This window comes from Ascaphus truei, chromosome 22, assembly GCF_040206685.1.
Source record: "Ascaphus truei isolate aAscTru1 chromosome 22, aAscTru1.hap1, whole genome shotgun sequence".
In the NCBI taxonomy this organism is placed as follows: Eukaryota; Metazoa; Chordata; class Amphibia; order Anura; family Ascaphidae; genus Ascaphus; species Ascaphus truei.
The window spans coordinates 12,526,879-12,554,378 of NC_134504.1; the positions used below are offsets into that span (position 1 = coordinate 12,526,879).

The following is a 27,500-nucleotide window of genomic DNA, read 5'->3' on the forward strand; positions in this document are numbered from 1 at the left end:
GGTGAGATGGCCTGAGATTTGCATCTCTTCCCATCACCACAAACAGGATGCGTTGTGCTCTCTGCAGACAGGGGGAACTTTATTCTTGGCCACACTTCTACAGCAGCGTTGCTATCTGCCTCTGAAAGTCTTTCATACCAAGATAAACACATCCGTGCTCCAGGATATCGGATATAACTGATGCACGTCTGGCGCACGCACGTCTGGCGCACGCACGTCTGGCGCACGCACGTCTGACGCACTCACGTCTGACGCACGCACGTCTGACGCACGCACGTCTGACGCACGCACGTCTGTGTTCTCTTTTTCTCCCCACATGCTCCCCCTGGATTGTATAAAAATGAACGGATTATTCTTCCATGTAAAGAAAGAGCACCTGGTTTATATAATATTTTCTTTTCACACATATATATATATGTGTGTGTGTGTGTATATATATTTTGATGTGTTGGGTGGGAAGACCAGAACTGTTGTTTCAGTTCCTGTCGGTATTACCATATTGTGGAATATGTTTTATGCTTTTATTTTCTGTATATGACAAACCAGCGGTTGTGCAATAATCTATATAGCCTTTTTCCTCGATTCTAAGACGCACCAATGATTTAATAAAAAAAACAAAAATGGGGAAAAAAATACTATATTAAATGTGCAGAATATTTTTCTGGGGAGGGAGAGAGGTGAAGGGGGGGGGGGAGAATGGAAAGTCACAGAGACACAGAGACACAGAGATACACCGAGACACGCACATGCAGCTCACAGAGAGATTTGACACGGCGGGGGAGGGGGGGGGCGGTCCATGATCGCAGCCATGCTTTTTGCTGCACACACAAGACTCGTCCGTCATCTCCAGCAGCGCCCCCTGGCTGTGGGGGGGGCGGGGGAGTGCGTCTTAGAATCGAGGAAATACGGTATATAAAACTGAAAAATTGTGTGTGGGTTTGTGCGGTTGCTCATTGGTTGGCGGCGGCTCACGCTGTGATTGGCCTGCGGGGTGGGGTGACATCAGAAACACGGTTACACACGCCCTCACCCTCACACCGCGTGAGAGCCACACACCGTGTCCTGAGCCTCACATCCTGCTCACCGAGGCCCGCCGCCTGACACCCGCCGCGCTTCACACCCTCCACCCGCCACACCTCACCTCCAGTCGCCTGCTGCCTCACACCCTCCATGCCTCACACCCTCCATGCCTCACACCCTCCACGCCTCACACCCTCCATGCCTCACACCCTCCACGCCTCACCTCCAGTCGCCCTGCCACCTCACACCCACCAACCGCCACCTCACGTGCAGGGGGGGGGAGAGTGATGTGAGGTGCGGGGGGAAGAGTGATGTGAGGTGCGGTGGGGGGGAGAATGATGTGAGGTGCGGTGGGGGGGGGGAGAGTGAGGGGAGGTGGGGGGGAGAATGATGTGAGGTGCGGTGGGGGGGGGAGAATGATGTGAGGTGCGGTGGGGGGGGGGAGAATGATGTGAGGTGCGGTGGGGGGGGGGAGAATGATGTGCGGTGGGGGGGAGAATGATGTGAGGTGCGGTGGGGGGGGGGGAGAATGATGTGAGGTGCGGTGGGGGGGAGAATGATGTGAGGTGCGGTGGGGGGGAGAATGATGTGAGGTGCGGTGGGGGGGGAGAATGATGTGAGGGGAGGTGGGGGGGAGAATGATGTGAGGTGCGGTGGGGGGGGGGGAGAATGATGTGAGGTGCGGTGGGGGGGAGAGTGAGGTGCGGTGGGGGGGAGAATGAGGTGAGGTGCGGTGGGGGGGAGAATGATGTGAGGAGCGGTGGGGGGGAGAGTGATGTGAGGTGCAGGGGGGGAGAAACGGGGAGCGGGAAAATTACATCCCGGGCAACGCCGGGTATATCAGCTAGTTACAAATAAAAGCTTAGTGCTCATGTACATGTTTGTTCTGCGTTACAGTTCCCATAACACGGCAGGAAGGTTCATGCATTCTGTGGGGTGGGGGTGGCATACCCAGACTGGCATTAATAATTACAGAAGGGACTCGCACACAATCCATCTTTGGCAGAACTTTCCTCTGTCTCACCTGGATGGACCAAGACATTCACCTTCATAAAATCCACCTGAACCCTGGCTCATTACTGCTGATGTATAACGTTTCAAAGCGCAGTCATCGTCACGGGAAGATATGAGCTGAAGCGGACACTGCCACTTGTACAATCGGTACGGCTAGAAAGTAACAACATCCTGTAGCACCCGGATATAGCTACATGTTCTCCGGTGATCATGCTGGCTACTTGTTTCTACCCATCTTAATATATAAAATCAAAAGGTTGGTACTAGCTGCGGTGAGTCTGATTGGTCCGTGGCACCCCGACTCTCATTGGCCAAGAGGTACGCCCCACTGTGACACACCTCCCACACGACTCTCATTGGCCAAAAGTTACAGTGACATCACTGACACACACCTACTTCACTCTCACACACTTGCACTGACAGCATACCCCCCACAGAACCCCTGCGGAGTCCTTGGTAAGTTTACAACACACACACACAGTCACTGTCATCCCACACATATAGTCACTGTCATCCCAAAACTCACAGTCATGCTGTCACCCCTGTGTACACACTGGTTACTCCCCTGTAGCTAACACTCATGCTTATTCCCCTGTGCACATGGCCGGACAAACGCACACACACGACGACACTACCATGCACGATGAACACTCCCTGTAGCCCTGCACTCTACCTTTATGCCTAAAATAATGGCGTGCGCAGTTTTAATTTCTATTACACAAATGGCCGCACGTACCTTCACCTACGCACTTTAAAAAATGGCCGCCACACCAACTTACAACATGTACCTTACATTGACATTATACAATGTCCCGCTCCCTCCCCGGCGCTCAGTCACCTCCCTCCCCGGCGCTCAGTCACCTCCCTCCTCGGCGCTCACTTCCCTCCCTCCCCGGCGCTCAATCCCCTCCCTCCCCGGCGGGGGGACAGGCAGTGGGCAGGCAGCCTGCAGCTGTCTCGCGGCGCCGAGTGCCTAAGATGGCGGCGCCCGGAAGGACCCCCTTCCTCCCTCGCGGCGCCGAGTGCCTAAGATGGCGACGCCCGGAAGGAGAGGTGACATATCTGTGTGTGTGTGTGACTGTGTGTGTGTGTGTGTGTTGCCTAAGATGGCAGCGCCCGGAAGGAGAGGTGACATATCTGTGTGTGTCTCACTGTGTGTGTGTGGGGGGGACGGGGGACACTGTGCGTGTCAGACACTGTAGGGTGGGGACTGGAGCTGCGCATGGGGGGGGGGGAGGAGCGGAGAGAGAGGGGGGAGTGGAGAGGAGGGACCCGGAATATTTTAAGCAACCCCCCCCTCCTGTCCACTGTCCCCCCCCCTCCTGTCCACTGTCCCCCCCCCTCCTGTCCACTGTCGCCCCCCCCTCCTGTCCACTGCCGCCCCCCCTCCTGTCCACTGCCGCCCCCCCCTCCTGTCCACTGTCCCCCCCTCCTATCCACTGTCCCCCCCCTCCTATCAACTGTCCCCCCCCTCCTGTCCACCCCCCCTCCTGTCCACTGTCCACCCCCCCTCCTGTCCACTGTCCCCCCCCTCCTGTCCACTGTCCCCCCCCCCCCTCCTGTCCCCCCTCCCCCCCCCCTCCTAGCGGGAAATTTAACTCACGGGCAACGCCGGGTCTCACAGCTAGTTAAATATATGAATTGGAAAGTCCACGCACTCTCAATGTAATAATAGTGGCATATTTATTATTGTCGCTGTATTGGTCTCATAACACACTTTTAATGGGTGGGGTGTGGATTCACTGCTTGGTGAGTGCTCGTGCTTGCAATCTGAAAGGTCATCATGGATCCCCATCTTTTGTATTGTATGTCTATATAGCGTCAAAAGTGTACTCCACACTTCACAAAGAATACAATATGGGAATTATAATACAATAAGTGCAACAAAGTCAGACAATAGGAAAGGAAATCCCTGCCCCAGAGAGCTTACAATCTAAGCTGAGACAGAAGGTCAGGGAATAAGTGCAGTAGATGGTAGTGTCCGGCCTTGATGGTGGGTAAGTGCAGTAGATGGCAGTGCTTGGCCACAATGGGTGGTGGGTGTGGGACAGTAGCCATGAGTACAGGTTGTTGTGATGCTTGATTGTGGGGCGAGTTTTAAGGTTAGTCAGTATTAAATCAGATGGTTAACACCATTTACAGGGGAAGAGATGGCGGAAGCATGGGTGAGGTCTGGGTGTATGTCCATTTTTTGACATGTTGGGGGGTGATTGGGTGAGGGTGCTATATAATAGGTATACGATAACCATGTAACGTATGGCTCTTATGGACTGGAAACTTCAGTAGTGCGGAGTTATTGATACACAAGTGTCCTCATCGGTAACTGGATAGTGTCTCTAACGTGGCTGAAACTGGAATTCATTTGCAATATTCTGATACCAGGAAAACTTGAGTTCCTGGTTTACTTCCTGGTGAATATCTATCTCCTGAGTGTTTTATTCCAGTGTCGAACACGCACAGGCCCAACTCCGCCCCTGGATGGGTGCAGCGTTCACACCGCGGCAGAGTTCTATTCTGAGACGCGCCCCCGCAACGGAACAAATCTTCCGGCAGTGAGTCAGCGGCCCTGCCCCCCTCTGCACATACCAGCCCGGCTGCCCATATGCTGGAGGAAGCAATGTCTCCAGAAGGTGGGGTGAGTCGCCTCGCAGTATAAATAAACCATTAAGGCCGCAAGAAGTCCATCGGCACCCAGCACATGAGGATATATCTAGTTACTTTGGGCCTTCGGTCTATTTACTTTTCTGTGTCATTTTTAACGAAAAAGTTACATTCCATGACAACCCTGAGAGGTTGGAAAGCTTGTAAAGTATCAACTACTTGTTCCAATAAAAGGTATCGTACCCCTACTCCGTCTCACTCCTTTTTGTTACGTTACTACATTCAATGACAAGAACGCCAAACGGCCTTTTACCCCCCCTCCGTGGTAGCGGAGTTACTATCGGTTGCCACAAATAGCTGGTCAGGCTATCGGACCATATCTCTTATCAATCAAACTATCGGACCGTACCGGTGTTTAGGATCTGATTCCGCCCAACGTGTCCCTGCAGGTAATTTAATTAGGTTCCTATCTGTTAATGAGAAACTACATAATACCGCGCTCCTCCCTATAGAAGTTCGCTGCAGGTAAAAAGATCGGCCTTAACATATAGAAAAACAAAAAGAACGATTCCTGCGCTCCTACCAGTTAGGCTAAAATAAAATAATATTCTCGTGGAAAAGGGTATTTTGTTAAACCCTTTGGCCAAAGTATTTGTAAGCCTGCATGCCACGTTTTTTCACCAGTCCATGGGACAGCTGTTACATATATATATAGAGTAGGTTCCTGCATACGGGTATGTCTTCTCGTGGCATGCAGGCTTACAAATGCTTTGGCCAAAGGGTTTAACAAAATACCCTTTTCCATGAGAATATTATTTTATCTTAGCCTAATTGGTAGGAGCGCAGGAATCGTTCTTTTTGTTTTTCATGTTCCTATCTATCATCGCAATGTCCTGTATATAGCGCATGCACCACGAACCCTGCTCCTATGCGCTTTCTGTATAGTGGGATCTTAGACTTTTTATTTACAGTAAGGCAAAAAAAACCAGCCCAAAACATTGGGGGTCCTGCAGCCCCCTCTGGGTTTATACATTTTCACATTATAGTAATAGTATATTTCTGATTTTTGTACGTACTGCACACCCCACCCAAAACACATTGTCCCACTCCGGGGGGAACTTATCACTGCAGATATTATCATTAACGTTTATTTGCAAAGCGCCACCATATACCGCCGCGTGGTACAATGGTGCCCCCATGTTCCTGTGTAACCTATATATCGATACGGTGGGATTTTACGGCAGAATTTTTTTGTAAGGCAAATACCGCCGGTATGTGCTTTCGCCTGATTTCTTTTGCCTTGCTGTAAATACATTGTACAGTACAGCCCACCGTATTCACACACTGGCAGATTTTCACAGAAGACAAAGGGCCATGGCCCGAAACGCGTTGGAGATACCACCGGCCCCCTAACCATGATGTCTACCATGGAATAAAGCACGTTTAACCCTTCATTTGCTGGTGTCTAGCCCTCAAGTTCATTGCTGTGCTCCGCTTTTTTCTTCTGTGAAAATCTCCTGCCGTCTCTGAATACAAGCGTGATGCACGCCGACGGAACAACCGCCTCAGAACCGCGAGCACCCCTCTCCTTCACGCTAAGGATTGGGGGTTCATTCTATATTTGCCTGTACCATTCTCCAGGGTGACTTCTTATTGCATTGGTGTCCACACAGGATCTGTATTTATACATTCTATCCTTATGTTGGGAAGTTATACGCCACTTGTCCCCACACTAAGGATTGGGGGTTCATTCTATATTTGCCTGTACCATTCTCCAGGGTGACTACTTATTGCATTGGTGTCCACACAGGATCTGTATTTATACATTCTATCTTTATGTTGGGAAGTTATACGCCACTTGTCCCCACAGGAGTTGAATCAAGGCACACTGGACTATTGAATATTCACAAGGCTGGATTAAAGTTGTTCCCCAAGCTGACCAATAACACTGTTTAAGATATCATTGTTTCTAATGGTCAAATATAGCTGAGCACCAAATTTTGGGAGTTTCTCCTACCTTTGTTCACCAAGGTATTCACACACTAAGCTCAGGAAAAATGGGACCCCTTTTATTTTCCCCGTATCTTGCGGAAAAAATCACTAGATTTACTTGAAAATATGAGCAATTATAGGTCTGTCACAGGAGATTATTACACGTAAGAATGAATTGATAATCTAATAAACATTCTTGGACTTGGTGATGGCGTGACGACCTCACCAAGTGCGCAGTTCCAAAATGGTGTGTAGGGCAGAAGAAACGCGCGTTATAAAGTGCTTGAGAGAGCAATAATATGGTCCAAAAACGCTTCCACAAAATGTTTCCTGATAAAGGATGGTCGATCGGAGGACTGGAAAACTCATTCGTCCAGCATCGTATCGTTCAGGAGTGGGAGCAGCTGGATCAGCGCGTTCTCGTCTTCAGGCGTGCGGTTCCACAGGAGGAGGGGATTTTGAACTCAAACTTTATAGTAATCTTTGGGTTTCAGATTAGATGACAACTGTTTAACACATTTACGAGCTACGAAGGAAGAACTATTTCTCGCTCAATAAACCTGAACCGACCACAGTAGCTGGTACTTGTTGACATAATAAAGACACATATAGCATACAGCATATAGACACCCTATCTCTTTCCAGTTCAATATATTATACCATTCCCTGCTAGCACCACCCTCTGTGCACTGGTTGGGCCTCCATATATTTTCATGTAATATACATCATTGCACGCCCTTCGGACGTTGAGCAGGGTGATTCTCACGCCTCCCAAGTGTAACCTCATTTATCTGCTTCTTGTATAGTGTTCATCTACAGAATATAATTACAATTGTGCAAATTTTCATGGGGATCGAGCAAGAAATATATACCCTTTTTCCTGAACGCGGTGCGTGCGTTAGAGGGGCACACATACATCATGCCCACAGTAAGAGAACTTCAGTGGCATGGGCTTCTCAATACTGTCTAGCTTGACCTGCTGCATTGAGACCTGGTCTGATAGCTTAACCTGCTGCATTGAGACCTGGTCTGATAGCTTAATCTGCCGCATTGAGACCTGGTCTGATAGCTTGACCTGCTGCATTGAGACCTGGTCTGATAGCTTGACCTGCCGCATTGAGACCTGGTCTGATAGCTTGACCTGCCGCATTGAGACCTGGTCTGATAGCTTGACCTGCCGCATTGAGACCTGGTCTGATAGCTTAACCTGCTGCATTGAGACCTGGTCTGATAGCTTGACCTGCCGCATTGAGACCTGGTCTGATAGCTTGACCTGCCGCATTGAGACCTGGTCTGATAGCTTGACCTGCTGCATTGAGACCTGGTCTGATAGCTTGACCTGCTGCATTGAGACCTGGTCTGATAGCTTGACCTGCTGCATTGAGACCTGGTCGGATAGCTTGACCTGCCGCATTGAGACCTGGTCTGATAGCTTGACCTGCTGCATTGAGACCTGGTCTGATAGCTTAACCTGCTGCATTGAGACCTGGTCTGATAGCTTGACCTGCTGCATTGAGACCTGGTCTGATAGCTTAACCTGCTGCATTGAGACCTGGTCTGATAGCTTGACCTGCTGCATTGAGACCTGGTATGATAGCTTGACCTGCTGCATTGAGACCTGGTCGGATAGCTTGACCTGGCGCATTGAGACCTGGTCTGATAGCTTGACCTGCCGCATTGAGACCTGGTCTGATAGCTTGACCTGCTGCATTGAGACCTGGTTTGATAGCTTGACCTGCTGCATTGAGACCTGGTCTGATAGCGACCTGGTCTGATAGCTTGACCTGCCGCATTGAGACCTGGTCTGATAGCTTGACCTGCTGCATTGAGACCTGGTCTGATAGCTTGACCTGCCGCATTGAGACCTGGTCTGATAGCTTGACCTGCTGCATTGAGACCTGGTCTGATAGCTTGACCTGCCACATTGAGACCTGGTCTGATAGCTTAACCTGCCGCATTGAGACCTGGCTTTTTAAATCCTTGACTCTGTTGTCTCTCTTCTTGGATATCCATCTATCTCCCTATTCATTCGCTGCTTGGCGTGTTACTCCCTGCCGTGCGTGCGTTGCAGGCCCCCTGCTTGGCGTGTTACTCCCTGTAGTGCATGCGTTGCAGACCCCTGCTTGGCGTGTTACACAGTGCATGCGTTGCAGGCGCCCTGCTTGGCGTGTTACACAGTGCATGCGTTGCAGGCCCCCTGCTTGGCGTGTTACACAGTGCATGCGTTGCAGGCCCCCTGCTTGGCGTGTTACTCCCTGCCGTGCATGCGTTGCAGGGCCCCTGCTTGGCGTGTTACTCCCTGCCGTGCATGCGTTGCAGGCCCCCTGCTTGGCGTGTTACACAGTGCATGCGTTGCAGGCCCCCTGCTTGGCGTGTTACACAGTGCATGCGTTGCAGTAAGACAGGCGTTCCTTATCTGCATTCTTTGTTCTCTGCAGAAAATCTGAGCAGTGGGACGGCTTTGCACGGTAAGTTTCGTTTTCTGGAGAAATGAAAGGAAGGGGCTTCCTGTTTCGTTGCCTCACCCATGTTCTGGAAAGTTCACCAGCTGAGTGCCTGCCCAGCCCCCAAATTAGGAGGCCCCTTCCCCAAGGAGGAGGAGACACACTACCTTATTTACCTGTAGAGATGCCCACTGTCTTACCCTGCTGCCTGCCGAAGGGACTAGCATGACAGCCCTCTGGGTTAATGATATATATATATATATATATATATATATATATATATATATATATATATATATATATATATATATATATATATATACACATGTAGAGGTATCAGTACCGTGTTAGCCGAGCTTCAATAATAAAAAAATAAATAGATGATACCGTTCTGTGGCTAACGAAATGCTTTTATTTGTGCGAGCTTTCGAGATACTGATCTCTTCTTCCGGCGATGTTATAATGAATGAAGCAAGGGTATACTTAAAAACAGTGTCTATTGGAATGTTATCTGTGCTGGTCCTTCCCCCGGTGTGGATGTGTTTTATAGCTAGAGGTGTCAAAAGGTTCCTGAAAGCAAGTGATGAAAGAGTGTGTATGTGTATCAGTGTGAATAAAAATGAATGGAGAGCCCACAGTATATACAGTGCTTTACACAAGGTGTGTGTGGAGTGGGAGTGGATATAAATGGTGTGGGTGGGTGTGGAAATGTGAGAGTTTGTAGCACAACTAAAAGTGTGTGTGGATACTTTGTGGTCCCTATTGGTGTATAGGGATGGAAAAACAAGGAGTATTAGTATGTGTGAGAGACAGCTGTGTGTGCATACATATAGCACAGTATGTACAGACATGGCCTTTAGCGCTTATGGGAAGAGAGTTCACTAGTGTCAGTAATGACTCATAAAATTTCGATCTCTGTTTAGGCCACTGCTAAGTGTCCCGAACAGTTGCATAAATTTGTATTCATGCAACTGTCTCTCTTTCGGGGTTTTAAGATTACCTTGAGTATGGCAACCCTCATATATATATCTATCACAATAACCCTTCTCTTCCAATGGGACTCAGCGCTTTGCACTTACACTATAATGCGATGTACATAGAATCGTACAGCACAGTCCCTGCCCCGCAGAACTTACAATCTGGTGCCTGAGAGAGATCAAGTGACTTTGCCCAAGGCACTGACAGAGCCGTTTCTCTCCCCCCTCCCCACCGCAGCCATTACTTTCCCCCCACCACTGTTACACCCTCCGCAGCCGTTACCCCACCACAGCCATTACTTTCCCCCCACCACTGTTACACCCTCCGCAGCCGTTACTCCCCTCCCCCCACAGCCATTACTTTCCCCATCACCATTACACTCCCCGCAGCCGTTACTCCCCCCCACAGCCATTACTATCCCCGCAGCCGTTACTCCCCCCCCCGCAGCCATTACTATCCCCCCACCACCGTTACTCTCCCCGCAGCCATTACTATCCCCCACCACCATTACTCCCCCTGCAGCCGTTACTCCCCCCACAGCCATTACTATCCCCCACCACCATTACTCTCCCCGCAGCCATTACTATCCCCCACCACCGTTACTCCCCCTGCAGCCGTTACTCCCCCCGCAGCCGTTACCCCCCCCACAGCCATTACTATCCCCCCCCACCGTTACTCTCCCCGCAGCCGTTACTATCCCCCCACCACCGTTACTCCCCCTGCAGCCGTTACTCCCCCCGCAGCCGTTACCCCCCCACAGCCATTACTATCCCCCCCCCCCACCGTTACTCTCCCCGCAGCCGTTACTATCCCCCCACCACCGTTACTCCCCCTGCAGCCGTTACCCCCCCCACAGCCATTACTATCCCCCCCCCACCGTTACTCTCCCCGCAGCCGTTACTATCCCCCACCACCGTTACTCCCCCTGCAGCCGTTACTCCCCCCGCAGCCATTACTTTCCCCATCACCATTACACTCCCCACAGCCATTACTATCCCTGCAGCCATTACTCCCCCCCCACAGCCATTACTATCCCCGCAGCCGTTACCCCCCCCCTGACAGCCATTACTATCCCCGCAGCCGTTACTCCCCCCCCCCCCGACAGCCATTACTATCCCCACAGCCGTTACTCCCCTCCCCGCAGCCATTACTATCCCCCACCACTGTTACTCCCCCCCACAGCCATTACTATCCCCCCACCACCGTTACTCACCCCCGCAGCCATTACTCCCCCCCACAGCCATTACTATCCCCCTCCCCACCGTTACTCTCCCCGCAGCCGTTACTATCCCCCCACCACCGTTACTCCCCCCGCAGCCATTACTCCCCCCCCTAGCAGCCGTTACTAACCCCACAACCGATGCTCCCCCCGCAGCCATTACTCCCCCCCAGCAGCCATTACTATCCCCCCACCACTGTTACTCGACCCGCAGCCGTTACTTCCCCCCCCCCCCCCCCCCGCAGTCGCAGTCTTTCTTGCATGTATAAATATATTATGAAATGTAACAGTTGTCACCAGATAACGATGTCCTGGAGCCTCACTGCGCTTTCCATTTTTTTGCCTGTTTCAGTAAATAACATTGTTCTGAATGCGCCTGATCTCACATTAGATCGTAAGCTCTTCGGAGCAGGGACTCCTTTTCCTAAATGTTACTTTTTTGTCTGAAGCACGTCTCCCCTTTATGTGTTATCTGTATTACGTGTTATTTATATGATTGCCACGTGTATTACTGCTGTGAAGCGCTGTGTACATTAATGGCGCTATATAAATAAAGACATACAATACACAGTACAAGGTTCATGAAACGCAACATATTTATAATAACAATTAGCACCAAATGAGTTTAGAAATTGCAGGTTTTGTGTTACAATATTGCCTTGAATGAGCATGTGGGAAGGTCGGTATCACCGCGGTATCGGTATCACCGCGGTATCGGTATCACCGCGGTATCGGTATCACCGCGGTATCGGTATCACTGCGGTATCGGTATCACTGCGGTGGTGGTATCACCGCAGTATCACTGCGGTATCGGTATCCCCATGGTATCACCGTGGTATCGGTATCCCCATGGTATCACCGTGGTATCGGTATCACCGCGGTATCGGAATCACTGCGGTATCGGTATCACTGCGGTGGTGGTATCACCGCAGTATCACCGCGGTATCGGTATCACCGCGGTATCGGTATAACTGCGGTATCGGTATCACTGCGGTGGTGGTATCACCGCAGTATCACCGCGGTATCGGTATCCCCATGGTATCACCCGCGGTATCGGTATCACTGCGGTATCGGTATCACTGCGGTGGTGGTATCACCGCAGTATCACCGCGGTATCGGTATCACCGCGGTATCGGTATCACTGCGGTATCGGTATCACTGCGGTGGTGGTATCACCGCAGTATCACCGCGGTATCGGTATCCCCATGGTATCACCGTGGTATCGGTATCCCCATGGTATCACCGTGGTATCGGTATCACCGCGGTATCGGAATCACTGCGGTATCGGTATCACTGCGGTGGTGGTATCACCGCAGTATCACCGCGGTATCGGTATCCCCATGGTATCACCGTGGTATCGGTATCACCGCGGTATCGGTATCACTGCGGTATCGGTATCACTGCGGTGGTGGTATCACCGCAGTATCACCGCGGTATCGGTATCCCCATGGTATCACCGCGGTATCGGTATCACTGCGGTATCGGTATCACTGCGGTGGTGGTATCACCGCAGTATCACCGCGGTATCGGTATCCCCATGGCATCACCGTGGTATCGGTATCACCGCAAGGTTTTGTGGTCACTCGCGTTAACGCGGGGAAAGGAAAGTGTCCCAACTGCACAGAATACACCGGTTTGTCTTTTACTGTAGTGAAAACACACCCCAAATCCTTCAGGAAAATAAGAGTATTTAGTATCAGACTCACTAAATAAAGCCACTGTTTTTGTATTTGTTTTTGAATATTATTTATAATCCTCAAGGTTTATTATGCCAAGTGCTCAAGAAGAAAACACACACACACACACACACACACACACACACACACACACACACACACACACACACACACCACAAATAGATGTAGTGCTATGGGCACCTGCCTCTATAAGAAGTATAACCCTGTGCCTGTCTGGGTCAGCGATGGCCGGGCTCCCATGCGTATAACCCTGTGCCTGTCTGGGTCAGCGATGGCCGGGCTCCCACGCGTATAACCCTGTGCCTGTCTGGGTCAGCGATGGCCGGGCTCCCACGCGTATAACCCTGTGCCTGTCTGGGTCAGCGATGGCCGGGCTCCCACGCGTATAACCCTTTGCCTGTCTGGGTCAGCGATGGCCGGGCTCCCACGCGTATAACCCTGTGCCTGTCTGGGTCAGCGATGGCCGGGCTCCCATGTGTATAACCCTGTGCCTGTCTGGGTCAGCGATGGCCGGGCTCCCATGTGTATAACCCTGTGCCTGTCTGGGTCAGCGATGGCCGGGCTCCCATGTGTATAACCCTGTGCCTGTCTGGGTCAGCGATGGCCGGGCTCCCACGCGTATAACCCTGTGCCTGTCTGGGTCAGTGATGGCCGGGCTCCCACGCATATAACCCTGTGCCTGTCTGCGTCAGCGATGGCCGGGCTCCCACGTGTATAACCCTGTGCCTGTCTGGGTCAGCGATGGCCGGGCTCCCACGCGTATAACCCTGTGCCTGTCTGGGTCAGCGATGGCCGGGCTCCCATGTGTATAACCCTGTGCCGGTCTGGGTCAGCGATGGCCGGGCTCCCACGCGTATAACCCTGTGCCTGTCTGGGTCAGCGATGGCCGGGCTCCCACGCGTATAACCCAGGATCGCCGCCGTTCTGCGCCGGAGACAGTCTAATCTCTGAAATTGTGCTGGTTCTCTCCATTAATTCATGAATGTATCATTCATCGGGGGTCACAAAAACGCTGCTCGCCGCGCCATGGTAACCGGAAACCCGCGTCCACGGCAGAGGGGTCCCAGCGCGTACTGACGGCTCGCACACCATAAACAGAGGGGAAAAATTATACGAATGTGATGTGTTCCTCTCTTACAACCAGAGCAAAATAAGATCCATTTTAAGTGGCTTTATCGCCATCCCTTTTTTGGCAATGCACTGCCCCCCTTATTATTATTTCTGTGCATCCCCACATGCTCGATCTCGCTGCAGCGTTCGGTGCTTCGCTATGTCATAAACTTGAGATATTTCTTTTTTTTTCCTGGTGTGGGCGCTGAATACCACGGATATTATAAATGGGGTTGCACGGCCTATCGCAGCTCCAAAATATCTTGCAAATAGGTCGGCAGCACCAACCCTTTCGCTGTAACGGACCCGGCGAGAATTGCAGAGCAGTGACACTCATCCAGCTAACCGGAGTCTCTGCAGCAGTGATCTCCAACCTTTTTTGTTTGGAGGCACCCTTGAAGTATTTCAAAAAATCTCGGGGAACCCCTATCTGGCCGACACATATTAGGTTCGCCAGGGGTCAGTCACAACATTTTACACCTCACGAGCCACCTCTATTTCCCACCCGCTACCCATGTATTTCTCTCCCATCCGTCTCACTAACTCTCCCCCCTCCCGCCTCACATGTATTTATCCCTTGTGTCTCACTCTTACTCCCTCTTTTCCTCACTCACTCACTCCCTCCTGCCCCCCTCCCTTCTCTCACTCGCCCCTACCTTCCGTCAATTACCCCACTCTCTCTCAATCCACCCTACAAAATACATACCAAAAAAAAACCACCCCCAGGGGGAGGGGGGGACGGGTCTGTGGTCCATAGGAGGAACCCCTGAGACTGCTTCAAGGAACCCTGGTTGGGAATCACTGCTCTACAGAGACCCAAAGCTTCGCCTGCTGCTGCCAGCCCCTACAGAGCAGCGTGGGTATTATGCCACATCAACCACTGCTGGCAGCAAAGGGTTAAGTACACGCCTGCTGGGGAGTGATCTGAAGTGTCTAAACATACTTGGTATTATTAAAGCAAAAACAGAAATGCCCAGCGCAACATACAACATGACACAACATATAGTACAACACTTCAGTGCTAATCTGCTCATGAGTAAGGGTCATTTAGTTAAACCCTTTGGCCAAAAGGTTATAAGCCTGCAGCCACTTCACGGCATGACCAGTATGCAGGTCCTAACACTACCTGGCACGATTCTCATGCACCTCTCTCTTCTGCTGGAGGGAGGGAGACCGTACTGGGTCTGTGATACACAGGGACATGATAAAAACTGCTAATTGGAAAGTGGGGCGGGGCGAGCTTTAAACCCTGGGGAGGAGGGTCACACCTCAAGCTCCAGAACCCCAAAACCCACCCTCACATCATATATACAGCATATATATTAGTGTCAAAAAGCAGTGCTACTGAGCGTGGCAAAATATACAAACAAAAACAGACTTGGTATTATTATATGGTGCAGAGCGGTCAAGCTTAGGGGTAGTGGGCTAACTCTTCAAACAGTAACTGGCTCTGATGGGCACTCTGCCCCGAGCACTTCTCTGGGAGGGGATACAAGATCCGTGTCCCCTTATATTCATGGCCATGTCCTGTGTAATAATAAACATCACTGGAATAGCCCAACGCCTGGACTCGGACGTCCCATCTGAAGTGATCCCAGGGGGTGGAGCACTGCGCTGACTTCAAGTCAGTACGGTAATTTCTCTTCCTGTTCAACTCTCTCTCCGCGGGAGATGCTCGGACTTCTGCTGCTGCTGCTAACAGCTCCTGCCTCTCTCAGCACTTTTAATGACACTTCTATTTCCTTGACGCTGCTAATCGGCTCTGGGAAGTGACTTGTAACTGCTGAAGTGCTGTGAATGTGAGACGCGCCACCGTCTGATCCCGGGGAGAGGACACCTCCGTGGAAGAGGTAGGAGGCTCCGGCCAGACCCCATTCCCCTTCTGATCATATTACTATTCTCTCACGTAAAGTGCAGAGAAATAGAATGAACCGTAGGTACAGCTTAGCCCAGCCGTTTCCTGCCATAAAGCGCCTTCCGTCTCTGGAAGACGACTCCAAACTATTGCCCTGGGTGACCTGTACTGTGTTTTAATGGCAGAAGACTGCTTAGTAAATATGGCCCAATATGTTCTAGGTCAGAAGTGGCCAACCCCAATCCTCAAGAGCTACCAACAAGGCGGGTGTTCTGGATATCCCTGCTTCAGCACAGTTGGCTCATTCAAAGACTGTACCACCTGTGCTGAAGCAGGGACATCCTGAAAACCCGACCTGTGGGTGGCCCTTGAGGGCTGGAGTTGGCCACCCCTGTGCTAGCTGGTTGTTTTCCTGCAGGTCTTGTCCCCAATTCTGCTCTGCTGCTCCTCACACCCGTTTTTCTTCATTCGGAAGCAAATGACAATAAAATAACATGTACATGGTGCTGTGATCGGAGTCCTAAGTGTGCCTGGAAGACTCGATCCCCCGACACATCCCACCTTTATCTCATTGGAAGGGTGGAAATGTCTCAAGCTGCACAGAGAGAAGGGCAGATGTGTGTGGAACAATGTCCCAGCACAAAGCGATGGAACTGCAGGCATCACGTCGCCCCTAACGCTGCACTCTCACATTTGTGTGTTTGACAATTAAAGCAGGTCCCAGCTTTCTGTGCCCAGTGCTTCAAATAAGTACAGTAACACACAGAGAGATGCGGACATTGTGTTGATGGTATAAACTCTGACTGAGGAGGCGTTATCTGCTTACACAGAGAGGGTAACATGAGAACCATTCACAAAGCTTCTTACTGCTCAGGTGCGGGGAGAGAGGAGAGTGGAGAGTGGGGAGAGGGGAGAGGGGAGAGTCAGCACATGTACAAATACACCTGGAACAGCAGTGAACTGTGTTCTGTTATTCTGTCCTAGAACTCTCTTTCTAAGGGCTTGTTCCCAAAAGATCAATATCCATTATTGATTATTAACGACCACTCACTAGCATAGGCATTATTAAATGATAATGCCTGTCACACTTGAGTGAATAGACCCATTTAAACTGATATTCTTGTCAACATCCATGCAGACCCAAATGCACTAAAACTCTAAACACGCCACACTTAGGCCCAGACTTACTACACGGTGCTAAACTATATCAGTCCTGAATAATATATTAGCAAGAAAATAACCAGGGTTGGCGCTCAAGAGGAGATAGTGCCACAAAGAAATAATCCAAATACAACAGTGAAATAGTGACACACTCTGGTAACCAGGGCTCACTACAAGAAATTAACCCAAAAAAGTGCAATAAACATATATAATAAAACTAAAATTAATAAACAAAGGATACCCACTCAACCTAGACAAGATGGGAAAGTCTTTGTTTCCCCTGGGACGTAGTGGGTAGAGGTGACAAGGGAGCGGGGCACCATGCACATGTAAAAGAGGAGAGATCACAAAAATAGTACAGTACTGTAAAGCACAAAAATGATATTCCTATGAAATTCTGCAAAGATTATACTCACAAGCAGGCAGTAAGTAAAGGCATTTCACACATGAAGTGTACACGAAATGTAGTCCCACGTAGAGGGGCGTCTGGGGACCAGGATGGAATGGATAGGGTGCACTACAGCAGAGGACAAGAACACACCATAGATCGAACTGTGCAACAATTTAATGAATTAAAAACACTTCACAAGTGCTCACTTACAATGTATAAGAAAATATCAGGCAATAAGGAATCAGAGGTACAGGCATATGATGATCTGACCGCCCCTTCCTCTCCAGGAATCGCGGTTAGGTTTGGAATGGAGATGCTCCGCCAAAGGTGCTCCTAATTGCGGCCGCAAGAAGCAACGAACAGCTCGGCGTCTCTCCTCCACGTGTCTTGGTATCTGCCTCGATTCGACGCATTTCCCTAGAGAACTAGCTTCGTCAGGAATCTGGCTCCCTATCCTACACTTGCTCTTAAATACAATCAATTCGCTCTTCATTGGTGGTGTATAATGGTCTCTGGTGACGTGGAATTGATGCACTGCATCTGTGACCACAGTCACCCGGGATACATGATACAAAGCCAATCCAAGATGGCCGCCGTCGGGACAAAAACCTTACAAACACCTTGTATAACTTTATCAGCCGCAACTAGGAGCACCTGTGGCGGAGCATCTCCATTCCAAACCTAATCGCGATTCCTGGAGAGGAAGGGGCGGTGAGATCATCATATGCCTGTACCTCCGATTCCTTATTGCCTGATATTTTCTTATACATTGTAAGTGAGCACTTCTGAAGTGTTTTTAATTCATTAAATTGTTGCACAGTTCGCGCTATGGTGTGTTCTTGTCCTCTGCTGTAGTGCACCCTATCCATTCCATCCTGGTCCCCAGACGCCCCTCTACGTGGGACTACATTTCGTGTACACTTTATGTGTGAAATGCCTTTACTCACTGTCTGCTTGTGAGTATAATCTTTGCAGAATTTCATAGGATTATCATTTTTGTGCTTTACAGTATTGTACTATTTTTGTGATCTCTCCTCTTTTACATGTGCATGGTGCCCCGCTCCCTTGTCACCTCTACCCACTGAATAATATATGACAACGTTGACGCTTCGCACCTTTAATGAATGTAAGTCTAAGGCCCGAGATTCCACCTGCACCTATAGACACATTGGCTTCATGACTCAACCCTAACCCCTCAATCACAAATCGTCAGCAGCCATTACCGCATTGTAACATAGTAAGAACGTGCGTGCTGAAGGCATGATCAACACATCAGCATGCGTATGAACGTGTTAGGTTATCAGAACACGTGTAACATGTTTGTATCAATCCCTAGCATTGTAAGGCTGCGCTTAGTGTGTCGGCGACAGTGACGGTGACGTCACGCTGCGGTTGCTGGAAAAATCAAATTGACTTGGCTTCCAGCGATCGCGACCAAGCCGTTGCGTCACTTCTACTATAAGCGCACGTGACGGCGGGAATACATTTGTTTTGCCGCGAAGTCGCGCCGTCGGCACTATAAGCGCAGCCCAAGAAACCAGGACACACATTAATAGCAGAGCGCTGGGTTACACAAGCCCCAACGTGTACGCGGGACCGGCCCACGTGGGAACGGCGGCTAACCTGCGACTTTCTCTTACAGGGAAAATTCTGCACTGAAGAGGAGAACATTCTGATACGGAGCTTTCCAATTAGTGGCGTGTGGCCGTTATCAGCACAGGATCGCCATGAATAACCCGGAGGAAAGAGAGGAGCCCATGGACATCGGGTCACAGAACAATGTGAGTACTGCCCCCTATTCTCTGCATATAACACACGTAGTAAAATAACAAGAGAGGGAGGAGTAGGGGGTGTGATCCCTTTTACTGGACCAACGAGTAGCTGGTATGTTACAAGCTTTCCAACCTCTCAGGGACCTTCATTGCGTCTTGTAGAAATGTCTGTATTTCTGCCATACCTGATGAAGAACCCTAAGAGGTTCGAAAGCTCGTAACATACCAGCTACTTGTTGGTCCAATAAGAGGTACCGTACCCCCTACTCCCATTCCCCCCCTTTGTTACTACATGGAATAAAAGACCAACAATGACAATATAAGGAGCTTTCAAAAGAACTATTCATCCCACGGGCAGTATAGACGTCACAGGGACATCCCTTAAGGAAGGTGTGTGCAAACTGGGGGCGCGGCCGGAAACTTTCTGGGGGGGCGCGGCGGTTACAGAGGCCCTGCACTTCCCCAAAGGTATTTAAATGTAGTTCCGAGGGGCTGCGCAAGGCCTCTGTAAATTCCCTTACCTTTGGGCGATGCGTCGCCATGGCAATCCAGTGTCAAATGACGCCCCCGGGTCACGTGACATCCCATGACCCGCTGCGTCATTTGACACAGGGGGGAGAGCAGCCAGGGGGGTGCAGACTGAAAAGTTTGTGCACCCGTGCCTTGAGCTTGGAGGAAAGGAGATTTCACCAGCAACAAAGGAAAGGGTTCTTTACAGTAAGGGCAGTTACAGTGTGGAATTCATTACCCATGGAGACTGTGATGGCAGATACAATAGATTTGTTCAAAAAAAGGTTGGACATCTTTTTAGATAGGAAAGATATACAGGGATATACCAAATAAGTACTGTATACATGGGAAGGATGTTGGTCCAGGGAGTAATCCGATTGCCAATTCTTGGAGTCAGGAAGGAATTTATTTTTCCCCTTATGAGATATCATTGGATGATATGTCACTGGGGTTTTTTGTTTGCCTTCCTCTGGATCAATAAGTAAGTATAGATATAGGATAAAGTATCTGTTGTCTAAATTTTGCATAGGTTGAACTTGATGGACGTACGTCTTTTTTCAACCTCATCTACTATGTAACCCTCCCTTCTTTGCCATATGACACGGGAACGCAATCTTTTTCCCCTGCACCCCTCTACCGACTGTCCCCCTCTCCGCGTGCCCCCTCCCCCTTACCTTGGCTCCGGCGTTCTGGGCATCATGACATCACATTGCCATGGCAACGCGTCTCCAGAAGCCGTCTGAGCCAAGGTAAGTGACGTTTACAGCGGCCTTCGCTGCTCCCCTGGCATTTAATTTAAGTGCCTTCGGGATGCGCACGGGGCCTCTGTAAACCCCGCGCCCCTCTTTCCCCCCCCCCGGCAGAGAATCTCGCGCCCCCCCTGCCATATAACACATAGTACCCTGCACAGTGTTTGGGAATCGGGATGGGAGAGAACAGAGCAGATGATGAGGTTGTGATTACAAAGTTGCTGTTTCCTGACGAAAGTGAGCAGCAGGTCCTTAGAATATTTACAAGATTGTGCGTTTTTAAGATTTTCCAGAAAAAATGTTGAGTAATATTTTGTTGGAGACTTTTGCACGTCAGGAAGAAAGGGGAAAAGCTTTAGTGGAACGGCATGGTGGCATGGTGGTATGGTGGCATGGTGGCATGGTCACATTTTCATTTCTTCTCCCCCTTCTCACAGACATTTCCTTCTCTTTCCTAACAGGCAAATTTAACAGGGAAGAATGAGAGGAAAAGGTAAACCAAGTCCTATCAGGATGTCCCTGACAGTTACAGGATACATTACAGAAAGATCTCAAAGTGGCAAAGGAATGTGATATAATGTATAGTAAAAAATATTCACGGCTACTGACTAATGGTGGCCTCTGAATCCGCCATGCCCCCCCCCCCTAGAAAACCTCACCCCCCCCCAGTTTGCGCACCCCTGGTCTGCAGCATGCTGCCTGGATAGGCACCTCCACAGACATCTTCCAGCAGGCCCCCTCTGCAGATCAGGTCAAATTAGCTTTGCTGGCAGGGCTCCTTTACTCACCAGGCCCAGGACAGGAGTCCCAGCTGTCCTCACCTGATGGCGGCCCAGCCCGTTAGTTCAATTAAAGAATGGAATGACCCATACTCAGATGCAGATCCACCAAGTGTATTAAAAGATAAGCATGGTATTTTTGGGGCGCCAATTAGTATAGTTAGGACTCTATCTTTAATTAGTACTTTAACACTGCGGGGTGTTTGTGCATCATTATTTCCTGGCTGGAGGGGCTGTGGTACTTGGTGAGCAGGTTGAGGGATGTTTACCAAGCTTCTGTGTTTCATACAGAGATTCCAGTATTAACAAGGAAAAGCACAAGGAAAACGTAGTGACCAGTGGCAACATTTTCATCAAGGAATTTGCAAGGATCCTTAATAAGTACCAAGTTCCTGAGGATGTCAAGTCAAAGTATCTGCAAAAGGTAAATCTCTGCAGGTAGCTACTAAATCCAGAACGAGAACAGCCTGTAATCCCTGCCCGGGGCTGGACTGGCCACATACATAGACGCTCCCCGATTGGCGTCCGATTCACATGTCTTGTGTCCCAGTGGCACTTTAATATAACCGTGATCGATCCATGTTTTCACCTGGCTGTAGGCGATCGGGAGGGAGGGTTTGATGATAATTTTACTATGAATTGCAGGGAATGGTCAGAAAATTGTGGTGACTCTTCAATCCCAAATAAACCACAGTTCCACCAAACATAACGTCACAATGTAAGCGCTCGTCTGTCCCCCTCTCAGTTCTCCTTTTGTGGTTATGCTGTATCCTTCTGCCTAATCCCTTTATCCTGTTCTTTACCCTCCCACCATTGGCTCGGATTGATCAAGCCCCAATGGGGGTTATTGCACCCTGAACCGGCATTATCTGCCATAGATGTGAATGCCAGTTACCACCGGATTCTGGTGTGGGACTCTGCTTCGGCGCTTGATCAATCTGACCCCAATTGTTGGTTTTAAGGGGATCCCAAACTAGCATGTTAAAGATTCCTGAAATGCCAGAGTGGATTGGTCACTGTGGATCAGTCACTGCACCTCGTTAGAAGTTAAAGGGCAGAGTTTCCTCTTCACAACTAATAAAAAGGGTTTACTGTCTCACCAGGTGCTCCACTCCATCTTCTTCTTTGGACACATTGAATGTCTGCCCATTGCACCCATTGAATTTATTCCTGGCCCCATGCAGACACTGCTGCAGAATAAGTACCCCAAGCCTTTCCAGGAATACAACACACACCTACCCCACCAGACCCCTTACTCCCTCCTGCTGGAATGCGTGAGTGGTTTGTATCTCAGGAACATTCTCCTCTCTCTGTATCTGCAACATTCTCCTCTCTCTGTATCTGCAACAGTCTCCACTCTCTCTGTATCTGCAACAGTCTCCACTCTCTCTGTATCTGCAACAGTCTCCACTCTCTCTGTATCTGCAACAGTCTCCACTCTCTCTGTATCTGCAACAGTCTCCACTCTCTCTGTATCTGCAACAGTCTCCACTCTCTCTGTATCTGCAACAGTCTCCACTCTCTCTGTATCTGCAAGAGTCTCCACTCTCTCTGTATCTGCAACAGTCTCCACTCTCTCTGTATCTGCAACAGTCTCCACTCTCTCTGTATCTGCAACAGTCTCCACTCTCTCTGTATCTGCAACAGTCTCCACTCTCTCTGTATCTGCAACAGTCTCCACTCTCTCTGTATCTGCAACAGTCTCCACTCTCTCTGTATCTGCAACAGTCTCCACTCTCTCTGTATCTGCAACAGTCTCCACTCTCTCTGTATCTGCAACAGTCTCCACTCTCTCTGTATCTGCAACAGTCTCCACTCTCTCTGTATCTGCAACAGTCTCCACTCTCTCTGTATCTGCAACAGTCTCCACTCTCTCTGTATCTGCAACAGTCTCCACTCTCTCTGTATCTGCAACAGTCTCCACTCTCTCTGTATCTGCAACAGTCTCCACTCTCTCTGTATCTGCAACAGTCTCCACTCTCTCTGTATCTGCAACAGTCTCCACTCTCTCTGTATCTGCAACAGTCTCCACTCTCTCTGTATCTACAACAGTCTCCACTCTCTCTGTATCTGCAACAGTCTCCACTCTCTCTGTATCTGCAACAGTCTCCACTCTCTCTGTATCTGCAACAGTCTCCACTCTCTCTGTATCTGCAACAGTCTCCTCTCTCTGTATCTGCAACATTCTCCTCTCTCTGTATCTGCAACATTCTCCTCTCTCTGTATCTGCAACATTCTCCTCTCTCTGTATCTGCAACATTCTCCTCTCTCTGTATCTGCAACATTCTCCTCTCTCTGTATCTGCAACATTCTCCTCTCTCCGTATCTGCAACATTCTCCTCTCTCCGTATCTGCAACATTCTCCTCTCTCCGTATCTGCAACATTCTCCTCTCTCTGTATCTGTGCTTCTGTGACTGGAGGTGCTGCCTGAGGTTTTAGCCCAGATATTTGATTGATCTCTCTTCATTCCTCAGATTGCGGAAGTTCTGAACCCTGCAGACACGGATCAGTTTGTGAACGAGCTTGTAATGGTCAACGAGTTGTTGTGGAAACTGGACGGTGAGGAGGGCAACCAACCGGTAATCAATAACTTTGCTTTCAGTGCCTCGGTTATCACTTACAGCTTCTACAAGGATCCTCAAAGCAACAGAGCTCACAAAACTGTGTATGGGGCATCCATGGCCTGTAAGGGGAAGGTGGCAAGAACCATCATGATTGCTGTATCGGCCGTGCACATATGGGACAAGGCCATTTCCTTTGCTGTGTGCTGTGGAAATGAAGGTCCTGCTATAGAGTTCCCCGAGCATGTGTACTGTGACGCCTACAGGTTCCAGACTAAAAGACGTGGATGGGAGAAGATACCTCCCTGCAAGAAATGTAACAGAATATTCAAAAAGGTGCACTTCCATCCTTTGTACGAGCCATCTGAGAAAATGCAAGACTGGCCTTTCGGGAACTGTGCGGAGGCCGAATCCCTCAGCAAACTGCTGCTGTGCACGCGGGAGGTGAGAGAGGCCACCCGTACAGTGGCTGATAGTGAAGGAAACCAGATGTGCAGGGAGGAGATAGAGACCACGTTCAGAGAGAAGCACGAGGGGATGATGAGAGAACGAGCCAGAAAACTCCTTCACTCAAGGAAATTCCCACTAAACAAGACAACAGACTGGCTGTTCTTCACACCAGCCTGACAGGGGCAGCCCGAGTACCTGTCTGACACAGGATATAATCCTATTACATGTCCCCCAAACTCTTTACCTCTTTCCCTTCCTACTTGGACAAATGGTTCTCTGGGCTTCTCATGTTGATGTTAAAGGGTTTCTCACCCAGTCTGCATTCCTTTACCTGCAGCAGGACTGGAGAAGCAATTGCGATATACTTGTAAAAATTATAATATATTCACTATCATAGAGACTTATTGGATGTTTTCATGACGCGTTATAAAATTATTAAAGACTTGTATATACTCACCCCCCCGCTTGTGCTGAACACGGACATTCATGGGTATAGGGCCATCTCATTCCTAAAGGTCCTGATCCCTGAATAGACATTGGATTTCAGTCTATGGTTTTATTCAGTGCTAAACATCCTCATTACTTCCAAATGTCCGGGACAATATCCTCACAGAGACGCCTGTCCCCCTGTGCAGCCTATGGTGTGACCCAGAACTCGGATAAGAGGCACACAGTGGTTCCTTGGACCATACACTTTTTTAAATGGCATTAATTTCTTTCTTTTTTTCAACTTCAAGTTTATTGTTTTTTCGTTTGCAAGGCGTGGTATTACATCACTTATACTCTCGTTAAATTTCCCCTATACAACTGCAATACCGACCCACGGCCTCGTTTAAATCCCACGACACACAACATAAAACACGCAAAGGGAGGGAAAAACAAAGGGGAGGGGGGAGGGGGGCGAGGCGGTGTTACCATCTTGTCCGGATGTTTTGGACCTGGTCTCCAGCGGCTCTCAGATTTTGCTGGCTGGGGAGATCCCATTCACGTCATTTGGGCGCCTAGTCCAGTCTTTCTGTCCCGATCCCTTGTCTGGTGCTTCTCATCCAAGGAGAACTCATTTGATCCTATCAAAGCCATATGGTGGCATTGCTCACCGCTTAATATATGGCATTCATTTCTATGACATGTTTCCCGGATCTACAGGTGAAATAAATATCTCACATGGTGCACAGACTAGTGTGAGTAACATCCTGTACGGTGGTATATATTCAATATACCTACTGCAGGAACCAGTGAAGCTTTTTATGTAACACAAAGCATAAATGTGTTCTTGCCTTCATAGGTTGGGGAGGGAGGGACAGGTGGAGAGCAAGCTCTTGGGGTGCCTCCGTGCGGTCAGTGTCCACGAGATGAACGCAGCCAGCGCCAAACGTTCTGCAGTCCCGTGCCGTCCCGAGCACTTGTTTCCACGAGTGTGATTGGCTGCTTGGCACAGGAAATGATGTCGTCCATTCTGAACAGCGACTTCAGTTCCACCAATGACATAAAGCATGGGAGGTCCCTGCAATCAGACATAAAACCATGTGTAAGCCCCAGAAGAGGCTCGGGACACAGCATTTCATACCTGTGCTCATTTATCCCATAGTGTCAGAGGGATGTCTAACCATTGTGCTTGGGCTCTGAAGGGGGTGAAGTGGCCAATGGGATCATAAAAAGTTAAAAAAAAAATAGGTGTCACGGGAGACCCGGAATCAACTCGCCAGACACACACTCCAACCTGGGGTAACTGGGAGCACCCTATAAACCTAGGCGCAGGGACCCCCCGTGAGGAAGTGTTCCCCGTTCTGCTCCCACGCAGTGTGAAGCAGTTACCGCTTCAAAAACCCCAAACCAACAGACACTCAGGTGCCCAGAACTCTCAACCTGTAATTGCCACTGACTGACTGGAACCGGCTGTAACTGCCACTGACTGACTGGCTGTAACCGGCTGTAACTGCCACTGACTGACTGGCTGGAACCGGCTGGAACTGCCACTGACTGACTGTCTGGAACCAGCTGTAACTGCCACTGACTGACTGGCTGGAACTGCCACTGACTGACTGGCTGGAACCGGCTGTAACTGCCACTGACTGACTGTCTGGAACCGGCTGTAACTGCCACTGACTGACTGGCTGGAACCGGCTGTAACTGCCACTGACTGACTGGCTGGAACCGGCTGTAACTGCCACTGACTGACTGGCTGGAACCGGCTGTAACTGCCACTGACTGACTGCCTGGAACCGGCTGTAACTGCCACTGACTGACTGGCTGGAACCGGCTGGGTCTGGCTGGAATTCTCTTAGTAATAGAACCAACAGGGCCTTCCTCCTCTCTTTTATACCTCATGCAACAACAGGGAAACATTAATGGAGGGTTAGGGCCAGGTGCCTTCATTATGACCCAGCCCCTGATTGGTGGGTTTAACAGGCAACATTAAAACTGAAACATGAAAACAGTTCCATGGAAAGGTCACAGGCAACTTTTGCAACATTCCTCCTGAAACGCTGGAACCAGGATAAGACATAATACACAGATATACAACTGTATTAATGAAAGGAAGGGGTAACGAAGGGCTTGACCTTTACTAAACGCATTCGCAATTATCCCTACCGTCACAATAGGTATCACTAAATATAGCGCTCTACCCAACAGGTATATAGTACACACCCTGTGAAAGGCTAATCAGTGATTATTTACAGTGACGATACATAGTGCAGACTGTTACCCCTGGGAATCAGGCCCGTCATTATTAGCACAGTTGAGTGTAACATTGGGGTGAACCCTTACATCTTATTGAAGAGAATGAGGACAGACGCTGCAGCCAGGGGTGGAGCAGAGAGCACGGACAGTAGCTGGATACAGGAAGCGGACACTTGGCAGGGGTTCGCAGCGTCAACCACGAACTGCGAAACAAGAGCGAGGCGGCTGTGACGCTTACACGGTCAGAGGGAATCTAACGTGGTATTGTGCAGAGTAACATTACTAAGGCTGCGCTTATAGTGCCGGCGACGCTGACGTCATGCTGCGGTCGCTGAAAAAATAAAATTGAATTGACTTCCAGCGATTAAGCAGTCGCGCCTACTATAAGCGCACGCGACGGCTTCAATGCATTTGTTTTGACGCGACGTTGTGCTTATAGTGCCGGTGATGGCGAATGAAAACAATTGTATGGAAGCAGTCGCGTGCGCTTATAGTGGACGCGACGGAGCGACAG

General features: G+C 49.8%; 3 protein-coding genes across 5 annotated transcripts in view; 1 reads left to right on the top strand and 2 right to left on the bottom strand.

Annotated features, from left to right (window-relative positions):
- HGS (hepatocyte growth factor-regulated tyrosine kinase substrate) overlaps positions 1 to 8,371 on the bottom strand; it is a 25,123-nt gene extending 16,752 nt beyond the window's left edge. The window contains 1 exon segment of the mRNA XM_075579736.1: positions 7,544 to 8,371. Within this exon segment, the coding sequence (XP_075435851.1) occupies positions 7,544 to 8,371 (828 nt within the window).
- A 7,341-nt stretch (positions 8,372 to 15,712) lies between these two features.
- On the top strand, positions 15,713 to 25,474 carry LOC142472815 (uncharacterized). 2 transcript variants are annotated; one of them, XM_075580001.1, is made up of 6 exons: positions 15,713 to 15,925; positions 19,125 to 19,263; positions 20,975 to 21,006; positions 21,584 to 21,716; positions 22,396 to 22,566; positions 23,768 to 25,474. In XM_075580001.1, the coding sequence occupies exons 2-6, from the start codon at positions 19,210 to 19,212 to the stop codon at positions 24,479 to 24,481; spliced, it is 1,104 nt and encodes a 367-aa protein (XP_075436116.1). In that variant the 5' UTR covers positions 15,713 to 15,925; positions 19,125 to 19,209; the 3' UTR covers positions 24,482 to 25,474. The 2 variants fall into 2 exon arrangements, with proteins under 2 accessions (XP_075436116.1, XP_075436117.1); XM_075580002.1 differs by lacking the exon at positions 15,713 to 15,925 and adding an exon at positions 18,396 to 18,608.
- The window catches only part of ARL16 (ARF like GTPase 16), a 6,479-nt gene continuing 3,821 nt past the window's right edge, over positions 24,843 to 27,500 (bottom strand). Inside the window, exons 4-6 of one of the 2 annotated variants that reach the window (XR_012789855.1) lie at positions 27,074 to 27,189; positions 25,582 to 25,808; positions 24,843 to 25,444 (exon numbers count right to left, since the gene is read on the bottom strand). Coding sequence is in view for 1 of the 2 variants with exons in the window: in XM_075580003.1 (XP_075436118.1) it covers positions 25,643 to 25,808; positions 27,074 to 27,189 (282 nt within the window). In the remaining variant the exon portion in view is untranslated. Of the gene's footprint in view, positions 25,809 to 27,073; positions 27,190 to 27,500 lie in introns of both variants that reach the window. The other variant, XM_075580003.1, reaches the window with a different exon arrangement.

What these genes read in the sequence shown, in the direction of transcription:
- LOC142472815 (XM_075580001.1), top strand. Translation starts at nt 19,210, where the DNA reads ATGAATAACCCGGAGGAAAGAGAGGAGCCCATGGACATCGGGTCACAG. An exon ending in ACATCGGGTCACAGAACAAT is followed by an intron (nt 19,264 to 20,974) that starts GTGAGTACTGCC and finishes CTTTCCTAACAG; the next exon opens with GCAAATTTAACAGGGAAGAA. An exon ending in GGGAAGAATGAGAGGAAAAG is followed by an intron (nt 21,007 to 21,583) that starts GTAAACCAAGTC and finishes TGTTTCATACAG; the next exon opens with AGATTCCAGTATTAACAAGG.